Raw genomic sequence first — 21,823 nt, forward strand, 5'->3', positions numbered from 1 at the left:
GGTCTTGTGGGCCTGTATATGTTGATTGATGATGCTGCAGGTGCTGTTTCAGTATGTTCTAATGCAAAACAGAAAGAAAGGCCAACTCAGCAAATCACTGACAAAGACAAAGCCCAGCTTCCTACAGCCCAAGCAGCCAGAGACTGATAGAGAGAGAAAACCAAGAGAGAGCAGGAGAGTTAGCGCCATTAGCCGTAGAAAACCGCCACAAGACAGACAACAAACAGAGACAGACGGGGAGAGGAAACGCCAGATACAGTACCAGCTGATCCCTTCCTCCCTGCCCAAGAGTAAGCTGCCCTGAGAGGTCACACTGCAGAGAGAGACACAGGCAAAACCCACTCTAGCATCTGCAATAATCAACGTCAGGTCAAACACACACGTACATGTCAGCATTCACTCATCTACAACAGTTCAGAGACAGGCGGGTGTCTATGGACAGTTAACATGGACTGTTTATTCAGGGGGAGAAAGAAAACCCAACTCAATGCTTATTCCAAAAACTCAAATAAATATCCCACCCTCAATGCATAGCGGAAAGAATGAGTCTTCACCCCAGTCTGGCCAGGAAAGGCCGACACAAGGAAAAATGATTTGATGACATGAGAGCATAAGACAGGGTGGCGGAGCAGCGGGGAGCTCTCACGGCTCCATTAGCATTTATATTAAAATGAACAGGTAGTCAGGGCCACAGTGAGATGTAATGACAGTTTCTCAGGCATAACGAGAGAGAAATTCATTTGAAATTCACTGTATATTCGCAGAGAACGCAGCAGCTGCTGCCAGGAGAGTGGCAAGTCCTGATAAAGTTCAAGTGATATGAGGACACCGCATTACTGATCAATGAAATCAGCTCACGGCTGCACTGAAAACATGAAAATATTGTCTCGGTCCTGCTAAACCTAACACATACAGCAAATTTGTAGGAAGATATTCTTCTTTGAACAGAGTGGAGAGGACATAACATATTACTGTAGATGAAATTAAAACTACTCTAACGCCCCCTTGAGGTCTATGAGAAAAGTTACAATCAAATGTTGAATGTTAAATTCACCCGAAAAAGGCAAGACAAAACATAATATTTCCATTTCAAAATGAACATTAACATTATATAATAAAGTAAGGAATTAGCTAGGCTCTCTTGGTTACTGTTGGTGACTAGCTTTACAGAACATGAATGAATCGTACAGTTTTAAAGGGTTAGCTCACCCAAAAATGAAAATTCTGTCAGTATTTACTCACCCTCATGTTGTTCCAAACCTCTATGTGTTTATTTGTTCTGCTGAACACAAAGGAAGATATTTGGAAGAATGTTTTAATCAAACAGATCTCATTCCCCATTGACTACCATAGTATGTATTTTTTCCTACTATGGTAGTCAATGGGGAATGAGATCTGTTTGATTAAAACATTCTTCCAAATATCTTCCTTTGTGTTCAGCAGAACAAATAAACACATATAGGTTTGGAACAACATGAGGGTGAGTAAATACTGACAGAATTTTCATTTTTGGGTGAGCTAACCCTTTAAGTAAATGAGCTTAAAAAGTGGTAAAAATGCAGTTAGAGTGTGATGGAATTAAGTGTAACAATACAAATCATAATTATTTGATGGTTTTCTTCTAACTAAATGACTAGCTATGTTGTTAGGGGCTGTCCATTCCATTGTGCTACTTTTCCATTGTTTTTTCATGCAAACATATGCTAGACAGACATGTATGACCATTGCTCATTTACCAGTACAGCATGTAAGTGCCAATATGTGATAATATAATGTTTAATATTATGCATTGCTGTTTATCAAATGATCAGCATTGTAATGGAAAAAAACATTTTAAGCCTTGACCTGCTATGTTAAAAAGCCTGGTTTATAATATGTGGTGCTTGAGGTGGTTCAGAGCAGGATCTGCTGGCATGATGAACGTGTGGCCATGTAGCAGGTTACAAACGGATGGACGAATGAACCCCAGAGAGTCCTGACCCACTTGGGAGGACATGATGGAGATGTCTGTCCTACTTTTAAATTCTAATCTCTACCTGCTCAGTTATCAGGGCACCAATGTGCTAGATTCATTAGAAAAATGCATTGTGTAAATCTGTCTACATCTGCGTGTAAATCGCGCACAGGACACTGGACAATAAGCGATGAACAAGAAAAAGATAAAAAAAAGACACAAAAGTTTGATTGAATGAAGAGAGACTCAGACGAAATGGTCATCTGCGAGACGACGAAAGCGTGAACATTCTTCAGCACGGCCAGAGACGGTAACCATGACAACTAGGCCGTGGCAGGTGAGAGACAGGACAGCGGTGCATAATAGGCCGACACAGAGCACCCACAGAATATGACTGGCTAACACAGAGAGCCCACGGTTTGACTGGCGGACACAGAGTGCCCATGGGACCCCATTCACCTGAGATTAGCAGCTAGACCAGAGATGCAGTGAGCCATCTCTCCGTTCTGTTTGTCTGAGCCCCACATGCTGTAAACAAATGAGAGAGAGCACACAAACACACGGCAGGTTAGACCTGCTCCAGAAATCTGAAAATCTGTACACAGCATTAACAGAAGCGAACAGTCACGCTAATGAGAGCGCAAGGCAGCGCTAACCCCGCTGTTAGCAGGCATTAAAGGCAGGCAAGAACACCTCGATGTTCACCCCCCATAGGGAGGAGAGAAAGAGGAAGGAAAAGAGGAAAATGTCTATGTGAGACTGAAAGAGTGTTATTTAGGTCAATCTCCAAGGGAGAATACGCAGGCTTTAGGTTGTGTGCTACCGATGATCGTTAGATTGTTCTTGTTCAAGTGATTGCTAATGTGAGATCATGACCTCTCCTATACCACAAAAGGCATTTGAAAAAAAAAAAAAAAAAAGAGCAAATTCACAGCAAGGTAGATGCATGTGTCATCCTAATAATGCAGCGTACAGCTGCCCTTGACCTGAGCCGTGGGCTATTATGTGATGCATAAAGAGAAAATAGGTAGCACAGGCATTCAGCTGTTCTGCCCTGTACATTCTATTCACATCCTGAACATGAAAGATCATATTCAGGCTGTCTAGATGCCCCTGTAACACAGGTTTGAGTTATAGAGCAGTAGCGATGTTCTCTCTATAGCTGATAGAACCGTAACACTTTAATCAAGTTGTACTTTGTGTCTCTCTGCTCTATCTAGTGTGAATAAAATTGCAGATTAATATGAAATAATTCCCTACAGTTTACAGTGGACACATGTCAAAATGTATGAGCTAGACAATAATGGCCAAAAATTCTGTCTAGGAAGGACGCTAGTTTGTGCCAACGCAGTTTCTAAAAAAATGTTAGCTTAACGCTAAATGCTAACACTTTTAAGGTTTAATTTATTATTCCATTAGGTATCATGAATTGACAATGAACAATTTTTAATAATTTAACAATTAATAATAATTTTACTAACTAATTTATACATTTTGCAATACTGAAATGTGTTAATTTATGTAGAAATTAACATAATACATTAAATGTCTATAATAATAAATTCAGTCTCTTATGCTCACCAAGGCTGCCTTTGTTTGATCAAAAATACAGTAAAAACAGTAATATTGTGAATTATTATTACAATTTAAAATAACTGCTTTCTACTTGAAATATTTTAAAATGTAATTTAGTCCTGTGATCTAAGCTGAATTTTCAGCATCATTTCTCCAGTCGCCAGTGTCACATGATCCTTCGGAAATCATTGTAATATGCTGATTTGCTGCTCAACAGCATTGAAAACAATGTTAAAAATGTTTTAAAAGATCAACTTTAAATCTTTTGTAAAATTATAAACGTCTGGGAATTTTGAACAATTTAATGCATTCTTGCTGAGGTAAGATTTCAATAAAGTTCTGAACTTTAGAGTATTTAAATTGTATTTCATGTTATCTTTTGCATTAGCTATGTTAACGATATATGTTTGACTTAGTTAAACTTAAACCTTAAACTTATATCTAGTTAGATGTAGCTAAAGGTTAAACAAAGACAATCGAAGAGTTTTAGCTCAAGACTAAGAGGGGAGGGGAGTATGTCACTGAAACTTCTCTCCACTGTAGACAGTAAGTAGATGTGGTGCATGTGGCCTCACACTATGGACATGTGGTTAGAGAAGAACCAGGTGCATGTGTGAGTAGGTGAGAGCAAGAGAGTTTGTAAAAGGCACGAGACGTACACAAGATTACTGAGGGAGGCCAGAGTTAGCTGCTGTGGCTGTTGCTGCTGCTGAGACTGTTGCTGGGATACGGATGGCTGCTGCTGTTGTTGCTGGGATACGGAAGGCTGCTGTTGCCAAGTGGTCATGTTGCTTGGCAACAGCGCACCCGACGGCGTAAAGGCCTGGAGGGCTGTGAGATCTGCACTTGTTAGCTGGTACTCTGCATGAAAACAAAGAAGAACATTTAATGTATATTTATTTACTGAATTCTATTTATTACTATAGTTGTGATAATATAACATCTATATTCAGTTATCGTTTCTTTTTATGCTCCACTTAAATTCCAGTGATAAATCTAGCCTTGAAAGAGATTTAAGGAATAGGTGTGAAAGTAAAAGAGATAAATGGACTCTGCAAGCATCTGTCTGGAGTATTATCTTAAGCATGGCTGTGTTTCCCTTGAATCTGTGCTGGCCAGCAAAGTGACGGATGTCTCGGCTTCTCCCTATGATGTCACTCTCACCTGTGTTGTAGGCGGTTGGCATGGAGAATGGAGTCAGGAGGCTTGGCGTTGCCACGGAAACCACTGGCGTGGTAAGAGGCTGGGTCACTTGAGAGGCGCCTAACCGCTGAGCGTTCTGGAAAGCCAGAGAGAGAGAAAAACAGAGAGAGATAGAGTCAAAAGTACCAAGAGTTGACTTTCCGGGCAAGGAAAGAAAGGACACAAACACCTCTGCAAGACTTGTGTATGTACACAATCATCAAATTCCAGACACTTCTGAAGTTAAAATAGTTTAGATCATCATAGGCCTGGTTTCACAGACAGGGTTTAGATTAAGCCAGGATTAGACCTTAGTTCAATTAGGACATACAAGTAGCTTAGCCTTAGAGAAAAAACATTACTGGTGTGTATCTTGAGACAAAACAATGGCACTGACATATTTTAAGAAACGCGAGTGCAAGTTGCTTTCAGTTAAAACAGCTCAAACAAATATTTTAGTTTGGGACTAGCTTGCCTTGTCTGTGAATCTGGGGGTTAAAGTACTAAAAGCCATCTTAAGAATAGTAATAATCAGCCAGTCCATATAAAAAACAACGTAACATCTCTCTAGACTCTCAGCTGAGTGTAAAACAGTAGCTGTGTTTACATGGACCCTAATAATCCAGTTGAAATCAGCACAGTCGGAATAATAAAAGGCATTGTAACCACGCCAATCAGAATAAATTGTCCAAAACGGATTAAAATGTCATTCAGATTGTAAGGGGTGGTTTAAACCTTTTCTAATCCGATCGAGAGGACATGTAAACACTTGATCGGATTGAAAACTTGGATGGAATGTACTGCGCATGGGCAATGATGACGAAGAGATGGCGTAATTTGTGTCATTCTAAAATTCTCCTTCCACTATTGTCTGTGAAGTGGAGCAGGACAGGTAGGTTAGTAGTGTACGAATGTCAAAAAATACATTTTGCTTGTGACACAAACATCAACCCGGTCACGTTACTTGGTGTTCATGTAAACACTATGTTCGGATTCATCAATCAACAATGAAAAGGTGTCCATGTAAATGTAGCTACTGAGATAAACGTCCTACAACGTTGAAGAGCTCAACAATAAGGATGGTCAAAGAACCAGTCTGAAAGTGTTTTGGGTCAGCTGGATGATCTATCAGAGCATCTTTTGGCTTTGTATGTATTGATATTAACAATGTATTGAGCACTGTTGTGAAATCTACTCGTTTAAATATGGCACAAAGGAAACTTATGAGGACACTGATGAGAACATTTGATAGTCTTGGAAGTATCCAAAAAATGGTAATGTTTTACACCATATACATGGTGAATTAAAAATTCACCGCACACACACAAAATCCTCATTGTTGAGCCCTTATCTGAATCGTGCAAGAAAAAAGTAAACACTTCACTACAACACACAAGATAACAAAATGCAGACTGTGAACCAGCGTCAAACATTCACATTTAAAACCCTCTTAATTTTACAAGGGGATAAAGAAGGCGACTTTTACAGTCAACATGACCATGATTCATGCACACACTCACAGATACAGATGCTGAGATGACCGAACCCCCCCCAAAAAACTCAGATGGACATGCACTACACTTAATGTGTCATTGGACAACAGATCATTAGAGGAGAAGACATCAAGAAGTGAAAGAAAGTGGGGGAGAGACAGACAGACAAATTGATCTTTGGAGTGAGGGCTTCTGCTCCGATGCGCTGCACGTTTGATCTAGTGTGTCTGACTCATGTGAGATCAACCCATGCATATGTGCATTTCGCCTTGAGTGTGTGTGTGTGCATTCATTTAAAACTGCACACAATAATCAGGCAGTCAGCCTGCAACTGAATAAACAGCACGCATTTAACTCCAATTCACTGACCGCCAATTAGATCATATATGAAAAACAGTGTATTCTTCAATACAATAAAAAACTGTTTAACCACAATCATTACATTTTGATCAGTGAAAAATGCCGTGTATGAGAGGGAAAATGACACGTTAAAAACACAACATCCATAAATCATTCGTCAAACATTTGTTTGTGAAATGAGACCGTTCACAGCACAACAGTCAAAAGAATTGAGCTGTATTCACCTCACTCACCAACTCCAGCTCTTCATCTGTCTGCGAGGCCAGAAACAAATAGAAAACAGATTACAACTCCAACACACACACAAGCCCCGTTTTACACTTGGTTTCCATCTCGATACGAACACAACTGGCAGTAATCACTTCTGATCAGATTTCATGTGAAGGGTCTCAGACCTCATGACTGCATTACTCACTACATCAGCATGACACTGCATGTTTATAGCACAATTATTGGAGGCATACTATTACTTCCAAATATATACTTTTAAATGTTAAACTAATTGAAAATATTCACTAATAAAAAAACAACAACAATGATTATTTATTTAAACAAATCAATGCATGTTATGCACACACAATATATACATTAGTGGCCAAATGCAATGTCCAGACGAGATTTGTTTTTAATGACTATAACTATGACTATAATAAATATTAGGGAAGAACAAAACACTAAACTTGGTTAAGGTATTTATTATCCGACAAAATTACTTTTCAAAGAGAAAAGTATACACTGACTTAATCATTATCATTTTCAATTTCATTGGTTCCCTCTCTTGTTTTTGCAAGTGTTCATAATTTCTTTGTATGACAGTCTGGCCAAAAAATAAGTCCGCAAAATGTAGTATGTTTCATTGCGTTATCACTAATAAAACAATTGACTGGAAGCACATATGCTTACAAAGTCTATAACCCTTAAACAGGCAAAAGTGGAAAATGCTTAGCAAAAATGAGCAATAATCTACTGACTGATCTCTTTAAAACAAGACCAAAATTAGGTCTATATTCCAAAGCATTCTTGAATTACAATCATTTAAGTTTGAATAGAGCATTTTAAATATAGCTAGTTTAATCCCTTTTTTATACCCTAAACAGGCAACATGTCTCAGGAGACATATACATTCAAAACATGCTAAATAACAACATGAACAACATATAACTTAATTTTGTTCACAATTATTTTAGCAGTATTCTTTTTTTTTTTTTCAGAGGAAAAGTAAGTTTAATATGTATTTACTTATCTACATATCTGAATGTTCTGCACCACTGGCAGCCATGTTGAATTTAGGTCAGGCTGACTAATTGATCACAAAAAATTTGAGGTCAAGACAGACCAAGCTGTCGTAAGTGATACGAGATCTGATGAAAAAAGCTTTATTATGCCCCAAAAAATACAATAAACAATCTCGTGAGACACATAGCCCTTAACAAGTTTTGAATAATATTCAAAGTTGTCATATTTGCTAGGCTGGACCTCTACTGTGTGTATATTAGGGGTGTACCAAAAAGTACCGGTACATGTAACCGTACGGTATGGACGTCATGGTTCGTTGCATGCAGTCGCACGACGAATACATTCAGTCAAAGGCGATCTACACTCCTATCCAGAATGGAGCACACGCGACAATACAACACTGTTTGCTACCAGTAAAAAGCGCAGAAGAATGATGATCGATATGTTTACATCTCTCAACAAGTGTTTCAACTGCGGAAAGAGATCAATAAAACAGCTTGAGAATAATATCTCACGTAGCATTACATTTAGCTCAGGCATTTAGTGACGAAAGCAGGTTAATTGTCTACCGAAATGAACTCTAGAGAGAAGCATTTCGTATATATACATATATATATACATATATATATATATATATATCGTATATATGCACTATATTAGCCTATTCATTATATTTACTTAAATATATCCCCCTGTAGTCAATCATTTTATCCCTTAAAACTCACCTTTGATCACCAAAATTACATATTTAGGCTTTTTTTCCTTGGAAAAAAATGCATCCCTTAAAATAATTTGAATGTAACTCAACACCCTTGCTTCATTTAATATACACAGTTCTATGAATATGCAAATTAGCTTCACCTCTTCTCACTCACACCAGCTCAGAGATCCACTCATTGTTGATTACTGTTTTGTTAATTTAAGTGTTCATTATATCTAAAAATAAATAGCAACTGAATTTAATAATTTTGGACCTGCGTTTAATTGTAATATTTAATATATTATAGTATAATATTAAATTACAATAATATTAATATATAATATTATGTGTAATTAAGGGCTCCCTAACTAGTTTACGGCATTATCCAAGATAGACTTTTTTTTTATCCTTAATACAATTTTAAATATAATTAAATTCATTTAAACACAGAGACATATTTGTTAAAAAAAAACAAAAAAACATTTAATCTACTTACATCTACTTACTCTACTTACATCTACTTACTGTCTACAGTTTGTTTTTTTTTTTGTAAAAAAAAAATAAAATAAAATAAGCAATTTTGTGTTTAGTTTACTACTACAGGACTACGGGAAAACCCCCTGTCTTCCGAACCACAACTTGAGCCAAGGTACGTACCGAACCCGCCATGTTTGTGTACCGTTACACCCCTAGTGTGTATATACTTTTTTACATATATATACACACACATTTAAAAAAAGTTTAAAAACCTTAATCTACAAATTAGTAGTGTATTGCGATGACAAATTTTCTTGTACTCGCTCAGCCTCACACGTGTATTTAGTACAGCTCACTTATGAACAGATCACAACACAAGGTGTAAACGAAGTCACACATACACACAACACACACTGAGAGCAGACAGACGTATATGAATCAGCTCAGTCTATCTGACAGCTTTACATTCCCTCCCCATGGTCCTCGTGAGCAATTCTTGTGTAGAATAACAATGAGAACATTAGCCCTCATACGTTTTCGTTGTAACATAGCTTCGAGATTTGATCATGTTTGACCCAACAAGTCTCTTGTAGAGAAATGTGGAAGTGCTCACCAGCTGCATGAGACCCTTGCTGCTCTGAGAGGTGATGACTCGAAGGTCCGGTTTGCGACTGTTCCCCATCTGAGTGCTGGGTGGAGGGGGAGATTGCTGGGTGGAAGGGGAGACTACTTTCCCCATGCTGTTGCCGTTGGAGACTGAGAGGAGTCCTGGGGAGGCCCTGGCACTGACGTAACCATTGGCTACAGAACAAGAAAGAAAATGAGGAAAAGACAGAGAAATGTCAATGGAGAGATCTACAAATAAAGACCTTGGTTGCTTTCTTTCTCATCGACCCTAAGAAACACAAAATGAACATACACGACTGTGGTCATATTTTCTGTAATTTGTATTGATGAGAAAAACACAATAATTACCCACCAGGGGAAAAAAATAATCCTATTAGGGTCTCCCTCACCACGGCAGATGTGTTTTCCAACACTTTGTGCTGCAAACTAAATCCTCTGGTTTTTTTTTGGGATTACAACTCTATTATGTTGTAATTGGAGGATTAATAATGACTGTTTTTTAGGCTGGAGAACTGCATTCCTTTATGGGAGGAAACGCACGCACAAGCAGACGCACACAGGGAAGGGATCAGAGAGATCTAACTGACACTAGTTTATCCAGTTCCTCAACTTTCTTCTCAGCTTTGTTATTGAAATATTTTCGCTCTATTTTGTTTATGACGTTGTAGCACTTGTAATGCTTGATCTAATCTGACTCAAGGGCAAACAATGTGTGTGATTGTGTTTTAGAGCATGGCTGAGAAATTGAGAGAGAGAGAGAGAGACTGGGGATTTTCCCAATGTTTTCCCACATTCTGGAACCAAATAACACTATTCTCCCAACACAACTTGAACGTCACTCACTAGTGCTATGGCAACCCACTGATGTCTCAGCTGCACTGAAATATCCCAAATATTTATACTACAAATATTTTTAGCAATGCTATTTTAACTTGCTGCTGTAGTGGAGACAGGATTGATTGGCGACAAGATTTTTGATGGAAAGGGGTACATTTCTGGGTCATAATAGGGTGCTGTTACAATGTAACATGAATGTTGTACGTTAACCAGTTATATTCTGTGATATAGAAGTCTGCGATAAATTATGATTTCTGTCAAACTTTATTTATGAAAAGAGTGTAATCTGGTTTATAAAAATACCAACAATGATTATATCATGTATATATATATATATATATATATATATATATATATATATATATATATATATAAAGTTATATTTAAAGTTTAGATAAAAAAACTACATTAATACACTAAATTAAAATTAAGTCAATCAAAAGTAGATGTCCTCAGTTTCTGAATGATTTAAGAGTTTCAGACTAGAGAGACTTTTGAAGTTTGATATTTTATCCTATCTGAGCTCCGGTTACAGGGCAACAACAACTGCGTTTTGCTCTGCTAGACGTGTGTGTGTGTGTGTGTGTGTGTGTGTGAACAACAACCGCGTCAGCAGCTCTGAATGGAAAGAGATTGCAAAGGGAGCTGCAATTCCTTGGCAGCAGAGAAGAGACGTGCTCAGCTGTTCTCTGCCCTAGGAAACACAGCTTTAAGATCAGTCTGGTTTTTAGAGGCTGCTGGGACAGAAACGTGTATAAACACACTTGTTTATGCTCTATGAACTTGGGTCAGAGAGTATAATGGTAAATACATTAGATATGAGTGTGTATATGTGAGTGTGCTGTGTTAGTAAATAAGTGTGTTGCTTGTAAGCCCCGGCCTCTGTTAATCTCCACTTCAAAGGTCTGACTGCCTTTTTCTTTTCGCCTCTGTCTCTGTCCATGTCTCTCTCGCTCTCTGTCCCTCTCTCTCTCTCATGGGAATGGTAGGAATGCTACATGACGTCAATGCTGACATTCCCAGAGCAACAGCTGAGAATGGAGGGAAGGGAGGGGAAATGGACAGAGAGAGAGTGAGAATGAGAGATGAGGAAAAGCAGTATGGTAAGAGCTGAGAAAGTTTCTTAAAAAAAAAATGAAGATTATGTCAATAATTGTTTTTGTTTCATTTTTAACAGGCTTGGTCAAATTTAGGTTTAAGTTTAAAAGTTGGCCTAACGCTTAAAAAAAAAAAGCCAAGTCTAAAAAAAAAGAAGAAAAAAAAGGGCATGCAATACCAAATGTGCCATTTTGTGGAATGTGCCAAAGAATACACACACAATCTCCAAGAAACCATGTAAGTTATTCTGTTTAATTGACTCCACAAAGGCCTTCAGACTCTTTACTGATTAAATGTTCACATTTTAAATGCCCACTTAAAATGTCCATGAGACTTCATGTGCTCTTTGAAGATCAGAGGCAGGAGAACCAACAGCTGTCAGGGACTGTCAAGATTGGCTGGGAAGAGAGAAGGGAGCGTGACAGAGGGGGAGGGGAAGGGACGGAGCGTGCTGGTTTAAGCTGGGTATTCAGACTGTCATATGTGAGATATGAAGAACAGCTGAGCGGGAAAGAGGATGGAAAGACAAGTATTCAGGAGCACAGAAGCAGAAAAGAGACTAAAGCAAACGATAACAAAGGGAAATGAAAAGACGGAGTAGGAAAATTGACATGCATGGTGTTGACCCATAACACTGATGTCACTCCTGCCCCATGGTCCCATGAGGGTGTTTACAGGCATGCTTTGAGAGCAGAGTGTGAGCTTTAGCTGTCACGCACGAACAGGTGTGTGAGCGTATGGTGGATGTCCGATAGTCTCTCTGATAACTCACTTTTAGATATGTGTCCAGACAATGTTCATGGAGCTGCTGTCATTCTCATAATCACAGTCAGATCAGATTATATCTTATCGGATGAGACTGAAAACCCTCGCTCCACTCTGCAGATCTTAAACGTGCCCTTCAATTTGAAGCAGTTTGACTCAGACTGATGCATTATTCAGGTGAAAATAAAGAGGTTTTATTAGGGCCGTCTGGTTGGTAGGAGGGAAGACTTACCCACAGGGCTTGGGCATGCTCCGTTTGAATGGTTGAGGTCACCTCCCAGAAGGGCACCTGGAAAAAAGACAGAATAGCTTACAGGAAGGCTTAAATCTACAGACTTCAGACTCTCTATGTAATTTGAACCAAATGCAAGGATATACATTTGACCCCAAACTTTTGAATGATATAGTGTATATATTGTACATGCTAGGGGTGTAACGATACACATATTCGTAGTGAACCGCTGCGAGGTGCGAGGGTTCGGTACACATTTTTAAACCAAACCAATTTTCCTGCCAGCCAAAATATCGTTATCATAATGTACTCTCAGTAATATAATTACACTCATAATGTAAGAGCCGCTGACACGACCACAACATTACCCATCAAATGGCAAATGTAGCGCGAGCCAATCTTAATCCAGTAAAGAAAAAATTTGAATTCGCCATTGAAGAAATAACATCGCTGGGAAATCAAGTGAGAAACATTCACATTTCTATGTTATTAACGGACCAATCAGCGCTGATGTGGACACCGGGAAGAAACATTGTGCCATGAATGAACTATCCAGTGTCCACAGATTCGATATGCGTCCACGACACCCTTCAAAGGTGGTTTGAGTGATCAGATCAAAATGAGATGCATTGAACCTTGTTAACAACTGTATGTTGATACCAGGTTTAAAACGACTTTTATCTGATGCTACAACAAGCTGATAACTGAAATACTGAACAGAAAACTTGAAGTGGGATTGCATGCCGTAGGGATCCATAAATATTAAAAGTCTGGCCAAAAATAAAGGTGATAATTAATTTTATGTTAGGGCTGATAACCGATAAATGGCTGGTGTTACATTTACAGTTAGTTACAAAATACAAAAAAAAAACACTAAAATAAGGTTTTATTTATTAATGCTGGTTGGTGCATTAAAGCAATACACACAACAGGTCCATTAAAGGGGTCATGAATTGAGAAATCCAATTTTGACAAATAAGACATATAAAAATATCCTGTAAATATCAGAACTTTCTTGTTAGTTCAAAAGGAAGCTGCCAAAACGACTCATTTTGAATTATGATGTCGATCGCTACTTTCTGACATAGACCATGCATATCAAACTGTCCTCATACTGTTGGCGGTGGAAACGCAAGCCAGATCAGGGTTTACTGTCCCGAATCGTACCGAACTGTCTGAAATGAGGCATTAATGTACCTAAATGAAAGTGAAAGTGACATATGGAGGCCAAATATGGTCTCATACCAATATATTGCGCAAGCATTAATAAAAAGTGATTTGTACACTATGTAATCAGTCCAGAGCAGAGCAGATGATGGTTTTGACAGACTTTTAAGCATAAATCAGTGGTGTGTCTGAGTAACAGCTGCTCCGGGTAATCCGACACCCACAGGCAAACATTATAAGCGCTTGTACACAACATGAGTTACTATTTCCTCCTTCCTGCTTTGCTTACGGGTACTCGGCGCCATTGATCTTTTACCTGCGCTGGCAGGTCTCTGTGGAAGGCCTGGAGACACCGTGTTCCTCTGGAGCTGCGGTTGCTGTGGCGACAGCAGGCGCGGGTCTGTGAGAGTGGAGGTGACGAAGGAAGTGGTGACGAGGCTGCTGGGATTGCTGAATGGCAGAGGGCTCTGATTGGACACCGGTACTGTGACTGGCATGGAGAAAGTGGGTGGTGGCACTGTGGACTGAGAAAGCACAGATAGAGAGGGAAACGGTTAGTTTACTACCCAAACCTGCATGTACATCAAGGCGCCAAACGAACAGACACACACCGGTTTTAATAGCATGCAGTGACTTGTGCAAACATCTCCAAAGCAGAGCATGTGAAGCTACGAGGTGCAGAGTTAATTTTGTAAGACTTAAAAACTGCACGAATGGTCCAGACTGGAAACGAAAGGAACAGGAAAATTCGGAGAAGCTTCGCTCCACTTCCGTCCAGATTTCTCTGAAGCATCCAGCATTTATAGTTAGTGTATATTTTAACACTATTCGCTTATTACGTCGTATTGTCCAAGCCTCATTTAAGTTGAGAATACAATTTCAACAGCATTCAAGCTAAACTCACGGTGTACACACTACAGTCTCCAGTCATCCCGGACACTAGTATTATAATGATCCATAAAAAAAATTAACAGTCTGGCCAACTGAGATTTCAGTATGGAGATATTAGCACCATTTCTTGTTTGCTTTTGGCATCTGATTTTGTTTTGTTTTTGTACCCCAGCATTATACTCAATTTTATTCTGCAACAGTTGTCCTTAAACAGATAAAATGGCTCTGGGGAATATCCCAGCGCTCAGGGTAGGCTCAGGTGTCTCAAACAAGGTGCATGTGGCCGTGACAACTCCTGAGTCAGCCGATCTTCGTTCTCGTGCTTTCTGAAGCGCAATTAGCCAGCTTCGGCATTCAGCATGGACTCAAACTGTCCAGATGCTTAGATGGAGACCCATTTTCCCATGATCCTCAGCAAAACCAGGGCCTCTAAAATTAGAATGTGGGCCACACTAGGCCTCCTGTGTTCTGAGTAGGACCCAGTTTGATAGTCTGGCTGTTTCTCTGTCCTTCTCCCTTTCTTCTATAGCCTCTCTGTCTGAGCGTAGGCAGAAAAATGTAGTTTGAAGTACGATGATTAAGAGAACGTGTTTTTGACCTCCGTATATGGCTGTTAAGAATACATGGCCGGTATTACAATTCTGGGGTAACACAATAAGGTTCCATTAGTTAACATTGGTTAATGCATAAACTAACATTGAGCAGTGTATCGATACTGTAACACGTATTGCGCATTATTCAATGCATGTTACAGTATTGATACATTGCTCAATGGGAAACAATGGATCTGAGCTTACATTAACTAACAAGAAAATGTAAGCTCAGAACCATTAAATAATCTTAACAGATGCACCTTTTAATTTTAATAATGTATTAGTAAATGTTCAAATGAATCAGGATTAATAAATGCGATAGAGGTATTTTTCATTGTTAGTTCATGTTGACTAATGTTAACAAATTAAGCTTAATTGTAAAGTGCTACCAATTCTATACTATTTTGCCTAATTCAATTAAAAAACATTTTTAAACATTGGGCAGCACAAATATATAATATACAATATGATAATATAATATATAGGTGTGTATTTTATATTTGCTAAATATTAGATTTAAGTGTAATCTTTAAGTGTAAAATTCAATTACTAGTATTTTTTTTTAAGATTAAATTTAAGTGAGTGTTAGAAGATAGCAAAGGTAATTTAAATGAAAAAAAAAAAAAAAAAAAAAACAGGAAATGTCAAGCACTATTTAATATCCAAAATCAACCAATACGGAATAAATTAAAATATCTGTAAATTTTACAATCCAGTAAAATAAAAACTGTTTTCGAAGAAATGACTCCCAATGAGAATCTAGTGATGCCAAAGCTATTTTAAAGGAATATTCCCAGGTAAATACATATGAGCTACAGTTCTAGAGGGAGTAACCCATGTAGCATAGCATGTTACTCACTAAGCCTGTGGACGAAACAGCAACTAAGTTCCAGCACTGCACGCAGGCCAGGCAAGGTGAAGGGAGGGCAGGGCAGAGTCGAGGCAGTGTGAGGAGAGCAGGTGGTTTTAAAATATGGAGCATTAAACACACCTCATCTGAATATATACACCCAAATCTAGTGTGCTAGTCTCCAATTTCTCAGCCAGAAAGTGCAATCTTACACATCTGAAATAGCCTTCAACAACTGAAGATAAAAACAACAGACTGGAGATAATATCGGTCTAGACACACAGACAAGCGATAGACAACTGTGACAGGAATGACACTTGGTACTGAAAAACAGTCTGTGTGACTTTGAGAAAGAGCGTGACCAGTGAAGTGAGAAAGACTGACTGGTTTGGGAAACAAGTTGACAAGTCCTATTGGATTAGAGCTTACTGCAGATCACAGTGCACATGAGGAATGATCTTTCAGGGGCACTTTACTCAGTAGATTTAAATGGGGTCTTATAATACAACCAAATCCGATCAAAAAATTTAGGCTGCATTTACACTGGGACAAAAAAATCTGATGTTCTGACATCTGACACAGAACGAAATTTGCTGCACACGTGTAAACACAAAAACCGGCACAAGATCCGACTTTTTCGCTTTCCGTTCTGAGCCACTTCCAAGTGTTGTTTAAAGCTTGTAGTCTAAAGCTTCACTATTACATACAGACGCAGGTAATTCACACTCACAATCTCTCTCGTTAATTTATTCAAATTAATTTAAATGAATGTAATCTTATCACGCTACTTTACTTCACTTCAGAATTCTAGATGTAACATCGAAATATCCAAAATCAACTGATATATACTACCATTCAAAAGTTTGGAGTCGGAAAGAATTTTTCAAGTTTGTAAAAGAATTCTCTTATGCTTACCAAGGCTGCATTTATTGATCAAAAATAAAGAAAAAACTATTTACATAAAATATTATTAAAATTTAAAATAACTGTTTCTATTTTAATTATTTCAGCACTATTTCATTACTCCACTCTTCAGTGTCACATGATTCATCAGATATCATTCTAACACGCTGATTTGGTGCTCTAGAAACATTTATTATTTCTATCAATGTTGAATATTTCAGTAGAACCATGATGCATTTTTCAGGATTCTTCGATGAATAAATTCAAAAGAAAAGCATTTAGTTGAAACAGAATCCTTTTGGTCAATAGAATGCATCCTTGTACAGTAAATTAAATTATTAATTTATTTAAAAAAATATCCTGCTGACCCCAAACTTTTGAATGGTAGTGTATCCAGTATAAACCAATTCATAATGAATAATCAAACTCACTGATTATAGCACTGATATTACTCCAAGTTGATATTAAAAACATCACCAGAAATGTTTCTTCAAAAAACAAACAACAACAACCTAAAGTAACTTTCCTCCTCACAATCCAGCTCTTTCCACAGCAGGTTGCCAGACAGTTAGTGTCAGACCGTTAGTTGTGAATATCTAAAAACTCATTACAGACTGATCATTTTCCGGCCTGTTAAGTAGAGCTCGTAGTACACATGCGTCTGGGTGTCCCTAGCGAGAGGGATTAAGGTTTTAGCTTTGTTTCCTCGGGCGCTCATGCTGGGATTATGTGGCAGAGAAAGAGCGAGGTGCTGGATGACTCTCTTTGTGCTCCGGCTGGGGAATAGGCACTGGGCGGAGAGCGGGATGGGTGCAAGAGAGAGGAAAACTGCCCCTTTGTCAGGCGACGAAACTCTTTTCAAGTTATTTCTCATTTCCAGTCCCATTAGCATTAAAGAGGAAAGAGAATGCTAGTTACTACACTAATTCGTCTTTGCTGCCCACATCGTGTTGAATCACGTTCACCATGTATATGATATCAAACCCACGATATACTGAGATAGCGAACAAGCACGTTCTTGTTTCTGTACCTCCTGAGAAGAGATTCCTCATGCAGGGCTCATGCATAAAACATTTTTGACAGTGACTTAATGAAAATTATCTTCACTGACGCCTTAAACAGGACCTAGATGAGTCAGAAGTCTATTCCTGGCAAATGCGATACAAGCATCAGTCATCGCAGAAAACACGAAACAACAGCACACAAAATCAAGAGAGCTATAAATCACAAGCGCATTTGAAAAAGTGGATTGTGAGGATCAAAGGGATGCGGCCCACACTCGCCCTCTCGCCCCCGACTGCCCTCTCCTTGCCCAAGCACACACATTCAGAGGGGATTGAGGGGTGGTAGGAGGGGGGATGGGGTGAGAGATGGTTGCTAGGTGCTCTGTGAGTTGGTTGCCGGGCCGACAGCAGGCTGTGTGAGTTGGTTGCCGGGGCCTACAGCAGGCCTCTTCACACGGGTACTCACTGAAAGCCTATAGCTCTGCATCATTTTATCAAACTCCTCGTCTATCTTTTTGTACTTCTCCTCTGTGCGAGGCGTGAGGGAGAACGGCTCCTCGGGGTCTGGGCTCTCCGAATCCCGGTGCTCTTTCTTGTTCAGAGCCTTGGTTTATTCCCAACCGAGGACAGGAGAGAGACAGAGGGGAAGAAAGAGAAGGAGGGAGGTTAGAACGACAAGGTAAAGAGGAATACTCACTCCGTAGCGTTTGAAGAGGATGTCCAGCTCCTCGCTCTTGCGGAATTTGTCCTCCTGTAACGGACTTTGGTCGATCGAATCATCCCCGTCTGGCTCTGGACTGTTGCAACCGTTAAAGCCTTTCTTTCTCAACGTCTTAAAGGATTCGGAGAAGAAAGGGAGAGGAGCACATTTCACACTTAGAAACACAACTGTCAATCAGTGATTTATTAAACCAATAGAGTAACATGCGACATTAAAACCAAGAACACGGTATTTCGGGAAAATGTTTGAGTGTGATGAGGATAAATACAAATTTTACTCCATGAATTGGAAAAAGATGAATATGTATAGCCCATTTGACAACTGTTTGCTGGAAATAAGCAAGACGAGGCTGAAAAATTGAGAAACTCAGTTAATCGGTTTCGGCCTGAAAACAGCCTCTCATTTTCTTTTAGAAGATTTTCCAAACAAGATTTTCTCTAAGTAGCTTTGATGTGGGTATCGAGGCTAAACAGAAAACAGTTTTCAGCACTGCCTTCTTCCTGCTCACAGAGGTCACAGTGACATAAAAGATGTGCAAAAGAAAATATAGCATAAAACAAACTGACCCAGTGTAATCCAGACCAACACTTTTAATTGGACAATTAACACTAACAATACATTTATCTATTAAATAATGTGTATTTTATATATACTGTTCTAAGTTTGAGGTCTGTGAGACTTTTTTGAATGAGAGTTGTGTCTGTGAGTTTGTGAAAGAAGTCTATTTTGCTAAAATACAATAAAAATATTAATATTGTTAAATATTATAAACATTATTCCTGTAATAACTATTATATAAAGTTATTCCTGTGTTGGCAAAGCTGAATTTTCAGCACAATTCCAGTGGTCTTCAGTGTCACATGATCCTTCAGAAATCAAGAACATTCATTATTATTATTATCAATGTTATAAACAGATGTGCTCCTCAATATTTTTTGTGGAAACCTTGATTTTTTGATGAATAGAAAGTTCAAAAGAACAACATTTATTTGTAATGTATCAAAGTACTAAATTCTACTCATTACTGACCTCAAACTTTTAATAGAGTGTACATTTTATTATATATAATATACACAATTTATAATCATATTATACATTAAATTAATCAGAATTAACTAAAATGCCAGTGGTGAAGCCCAGGCTTTTGCTATGCAGTTGCTAAGGTGTTCTGAGTTGATTTTAGTAGGTTTGTTTCGGAATAGGGGCTGGTTGAAATCCCTATAAGTATCAGGAATAGCGATTAGCCTTAGCAAGTGCCGCTAAAAATATATCGACTTCGGTGAAGATTTGATGAAAGATAAGAGTGGAAAAAAATTAAATCCCAAGCCTCTAGCTTTATCGTTCATAGCATAACACTCTCTCTCACACATACACACATACACAGTGAGGGGTGGGTCAGCTGATCAGCTTGTCTCTGAGTCGGCTCCATCTGTTCACCTGTCCCTGTATTTCTCTGCCTGCTGTCTCTCCTTTATGGGGCGGGTGCTTGTTTGTGTTGCCAAGGGAAGATTCCCCCGCAGAGCTCCGCTGCCTCTGACTGGCTAACTTCGTTCAGTGGTGCTCCTCCCCCTGAAACGCCTTCCTTCCCTCCCCCCGTACGGTCCCTCTCTCGAGCTTACCCTTCCTGTCTTTACATTATTTAATCTATGTTACCCCTCGACCTTCACTTTCTCTCTTCTTTCATCTCATTTCCACTGGTTCTCGATGGTTTTTCACACTACATCTTTGTGTCTCTTCTCTAATCCAATAATGCTCTCATTCTTCCACGACTTATCGAGCTGACTCATTCCTGTCCTCTATTCCCCTCCTCTCTCCATCCCATATTGTCTTTTCAAACTCCCACTTCCTATGTGGGCTGTTAGCAAACATTTGAGAGGGACCACAGTAAAAGTTTAAGAATCTTCGATTGAAAAATATATTTATCAGAAAATGTACGGCTTTACACTTTTAAAAACCTTTATCATCCATTGAACCTTTTCTTCACAAAAGGTCCTTTACAGTGAAAACCGGGTTCATAATTATTAAAATAATGAACCAAAAACGCTTCCCCTAAGACCCTGAAGGCGAAAAAACTTTATTTTTAAGAGTATACAATGTACATAACTCCCTCTCTCTCTCTCGAGTGTATGGAAGTGCACGCTGATGTCCAACATAGGCAAAATGTAATGTCACCTTCCATTTGCAGTGTGTAAAGCAGAGAAGGCTGCAACCCCCTCCCTCCCTTGAGAACGCTCTTAAAGCCTCGGCTTCGCCGCAGCCTGCCGGCTTACACACACGATAGCGTCCAGATACACCCATCTGACAGATTAGTGGCCCCTCTGAACCCTCCACTTCTCCTCCTCATCCCTTCATACCTATTCCTCCTTTAAAGGCAGCGTGTCTGCCATTATCAGGCGAGTCTGACTGTAACACATACATGAGGCTAATGGAATCATTTTAGCAGCTGATCTTGGCTGATAACCCATGGCTCATCCCACTGTGGAGGCGGATCTGAGAGAATAAGATGGAGTACATCATCTCAATATCGAAGAGGGCTTAGCCAATGTCCAGCACACACAGATTTCTCATCTCTTACAGACAGAGGTTAAAAGTTCACAGTCATTTCATCTCGACCATTTAACGCCAATGGTCGCACTTAAAAGGAACTGCTGATGTCAGGGATGTCAAAAGGGCCGGTGCTTCAGTATCAAGTCGATACTTAAATTAAATTTCAGTTCTCTCTGTAGTATTGGTATCATAGCCTACTCAATTAAATTCTTAAAAGCTGTCTGGGTCATAGGTGATTACTTTTGAATGCTCATAAATGTGCCTTTCTTGGTCACAATGCCAGCTTGGCATGGCATCAATGTAAACACAGCAGATCTTTTACAGAAAATCTTTGTCGAGTAAATAAAACCTGCCATTGTCTATGACGTCATTTATAGTAATTAAACAGCAATGCTTATTATAAAAGCAGAATACCACTCATTGTGCTTTGTTTATTTGTTCTGTATTACTGTTTACTTGTGTAATTACTTAACTTTAAAACTCTAATTAATTCTAACTTTTAAATGCACTTAATTGATGAATGTTAAGGCTACATGTCATTGTTTTAATTTAATTTATTAATAATTATAACAATATTTAATTTTAATTGAAAATAAAGCAATGTTTAATAG

The 21,823-nt window shown here is 38.8% G+C and overlaps 1 protein-coding gene across 11 annotated transcripts in view; it reads right to left on the reverse strand.

Annotated features, from left to right (window-relative positions):
* Window positions 1-21,823, reverse strand: part of mef2d (myocyte enhancer factor 2d) — a 57,219-nt gene that overhangs the window by 5,092 nt on the left and 30,304 nt on the right. For 2 of the 11 annotated variants that reach the window (XM_089117726.1, XM_089117727.1), the window contains exons 4-12: window positions 18,642-18,776; window positions 14,020-14,227; window positions 12,537-12,593; window positions 9,591-9,778; window positions 6,788-6,818; window positions 4,694-4,816; window positions 4,189-4,390; window positions 2,414-2,482; window positions 263-313 (exon numbers count right to left, since the gene is read on the reverse strand). In XM_089117726.1, coding sequence (XP_088973852.1) covers window positions 263-313; window positions 2,414-2,482; window positions 4,189-4,390; window positions 4,694-4,816; window positions 6,788-6,818; window positions 9,591-9,778; window positions 12,537-12,593; window positions 14,020-14,227; window positions 18,642-18,776 — 1,064 coding nt within the window. Of the gene's footprint in view, window positions 1-262; window positions 314-2,413; window positions 2,483-4,188; window positions 4,391-4,693; window positions 4,817-6,787; window positions 6,819-9,589; window positions 9,779-12,536; window positions 12,594-14,019; window positions 14,228-18,641; window positions 18,777-21,823 lie in introns of all 11 variants that reach the window. The other 9 variants (XM_089117728.1, XM_039679492.2, XM_089117731.1 and 6 more) reach the window with 9 other exon arrangements.

Source organism: Pimephales promelas, chromosome 12 (assembly GCF_988280905.1).
Source record: "Pimephales promelas chromosome 12, fPimPro1.hap1.1, whole genome shotgun sequence".
Taxonomy (NCBI): domain Eukaryota; kingdom Metazoa; phylum Chordata; class Actinopteri; order Cypriniformes; family Leuciscidae; genus Pimephales; species Pimephales promelas.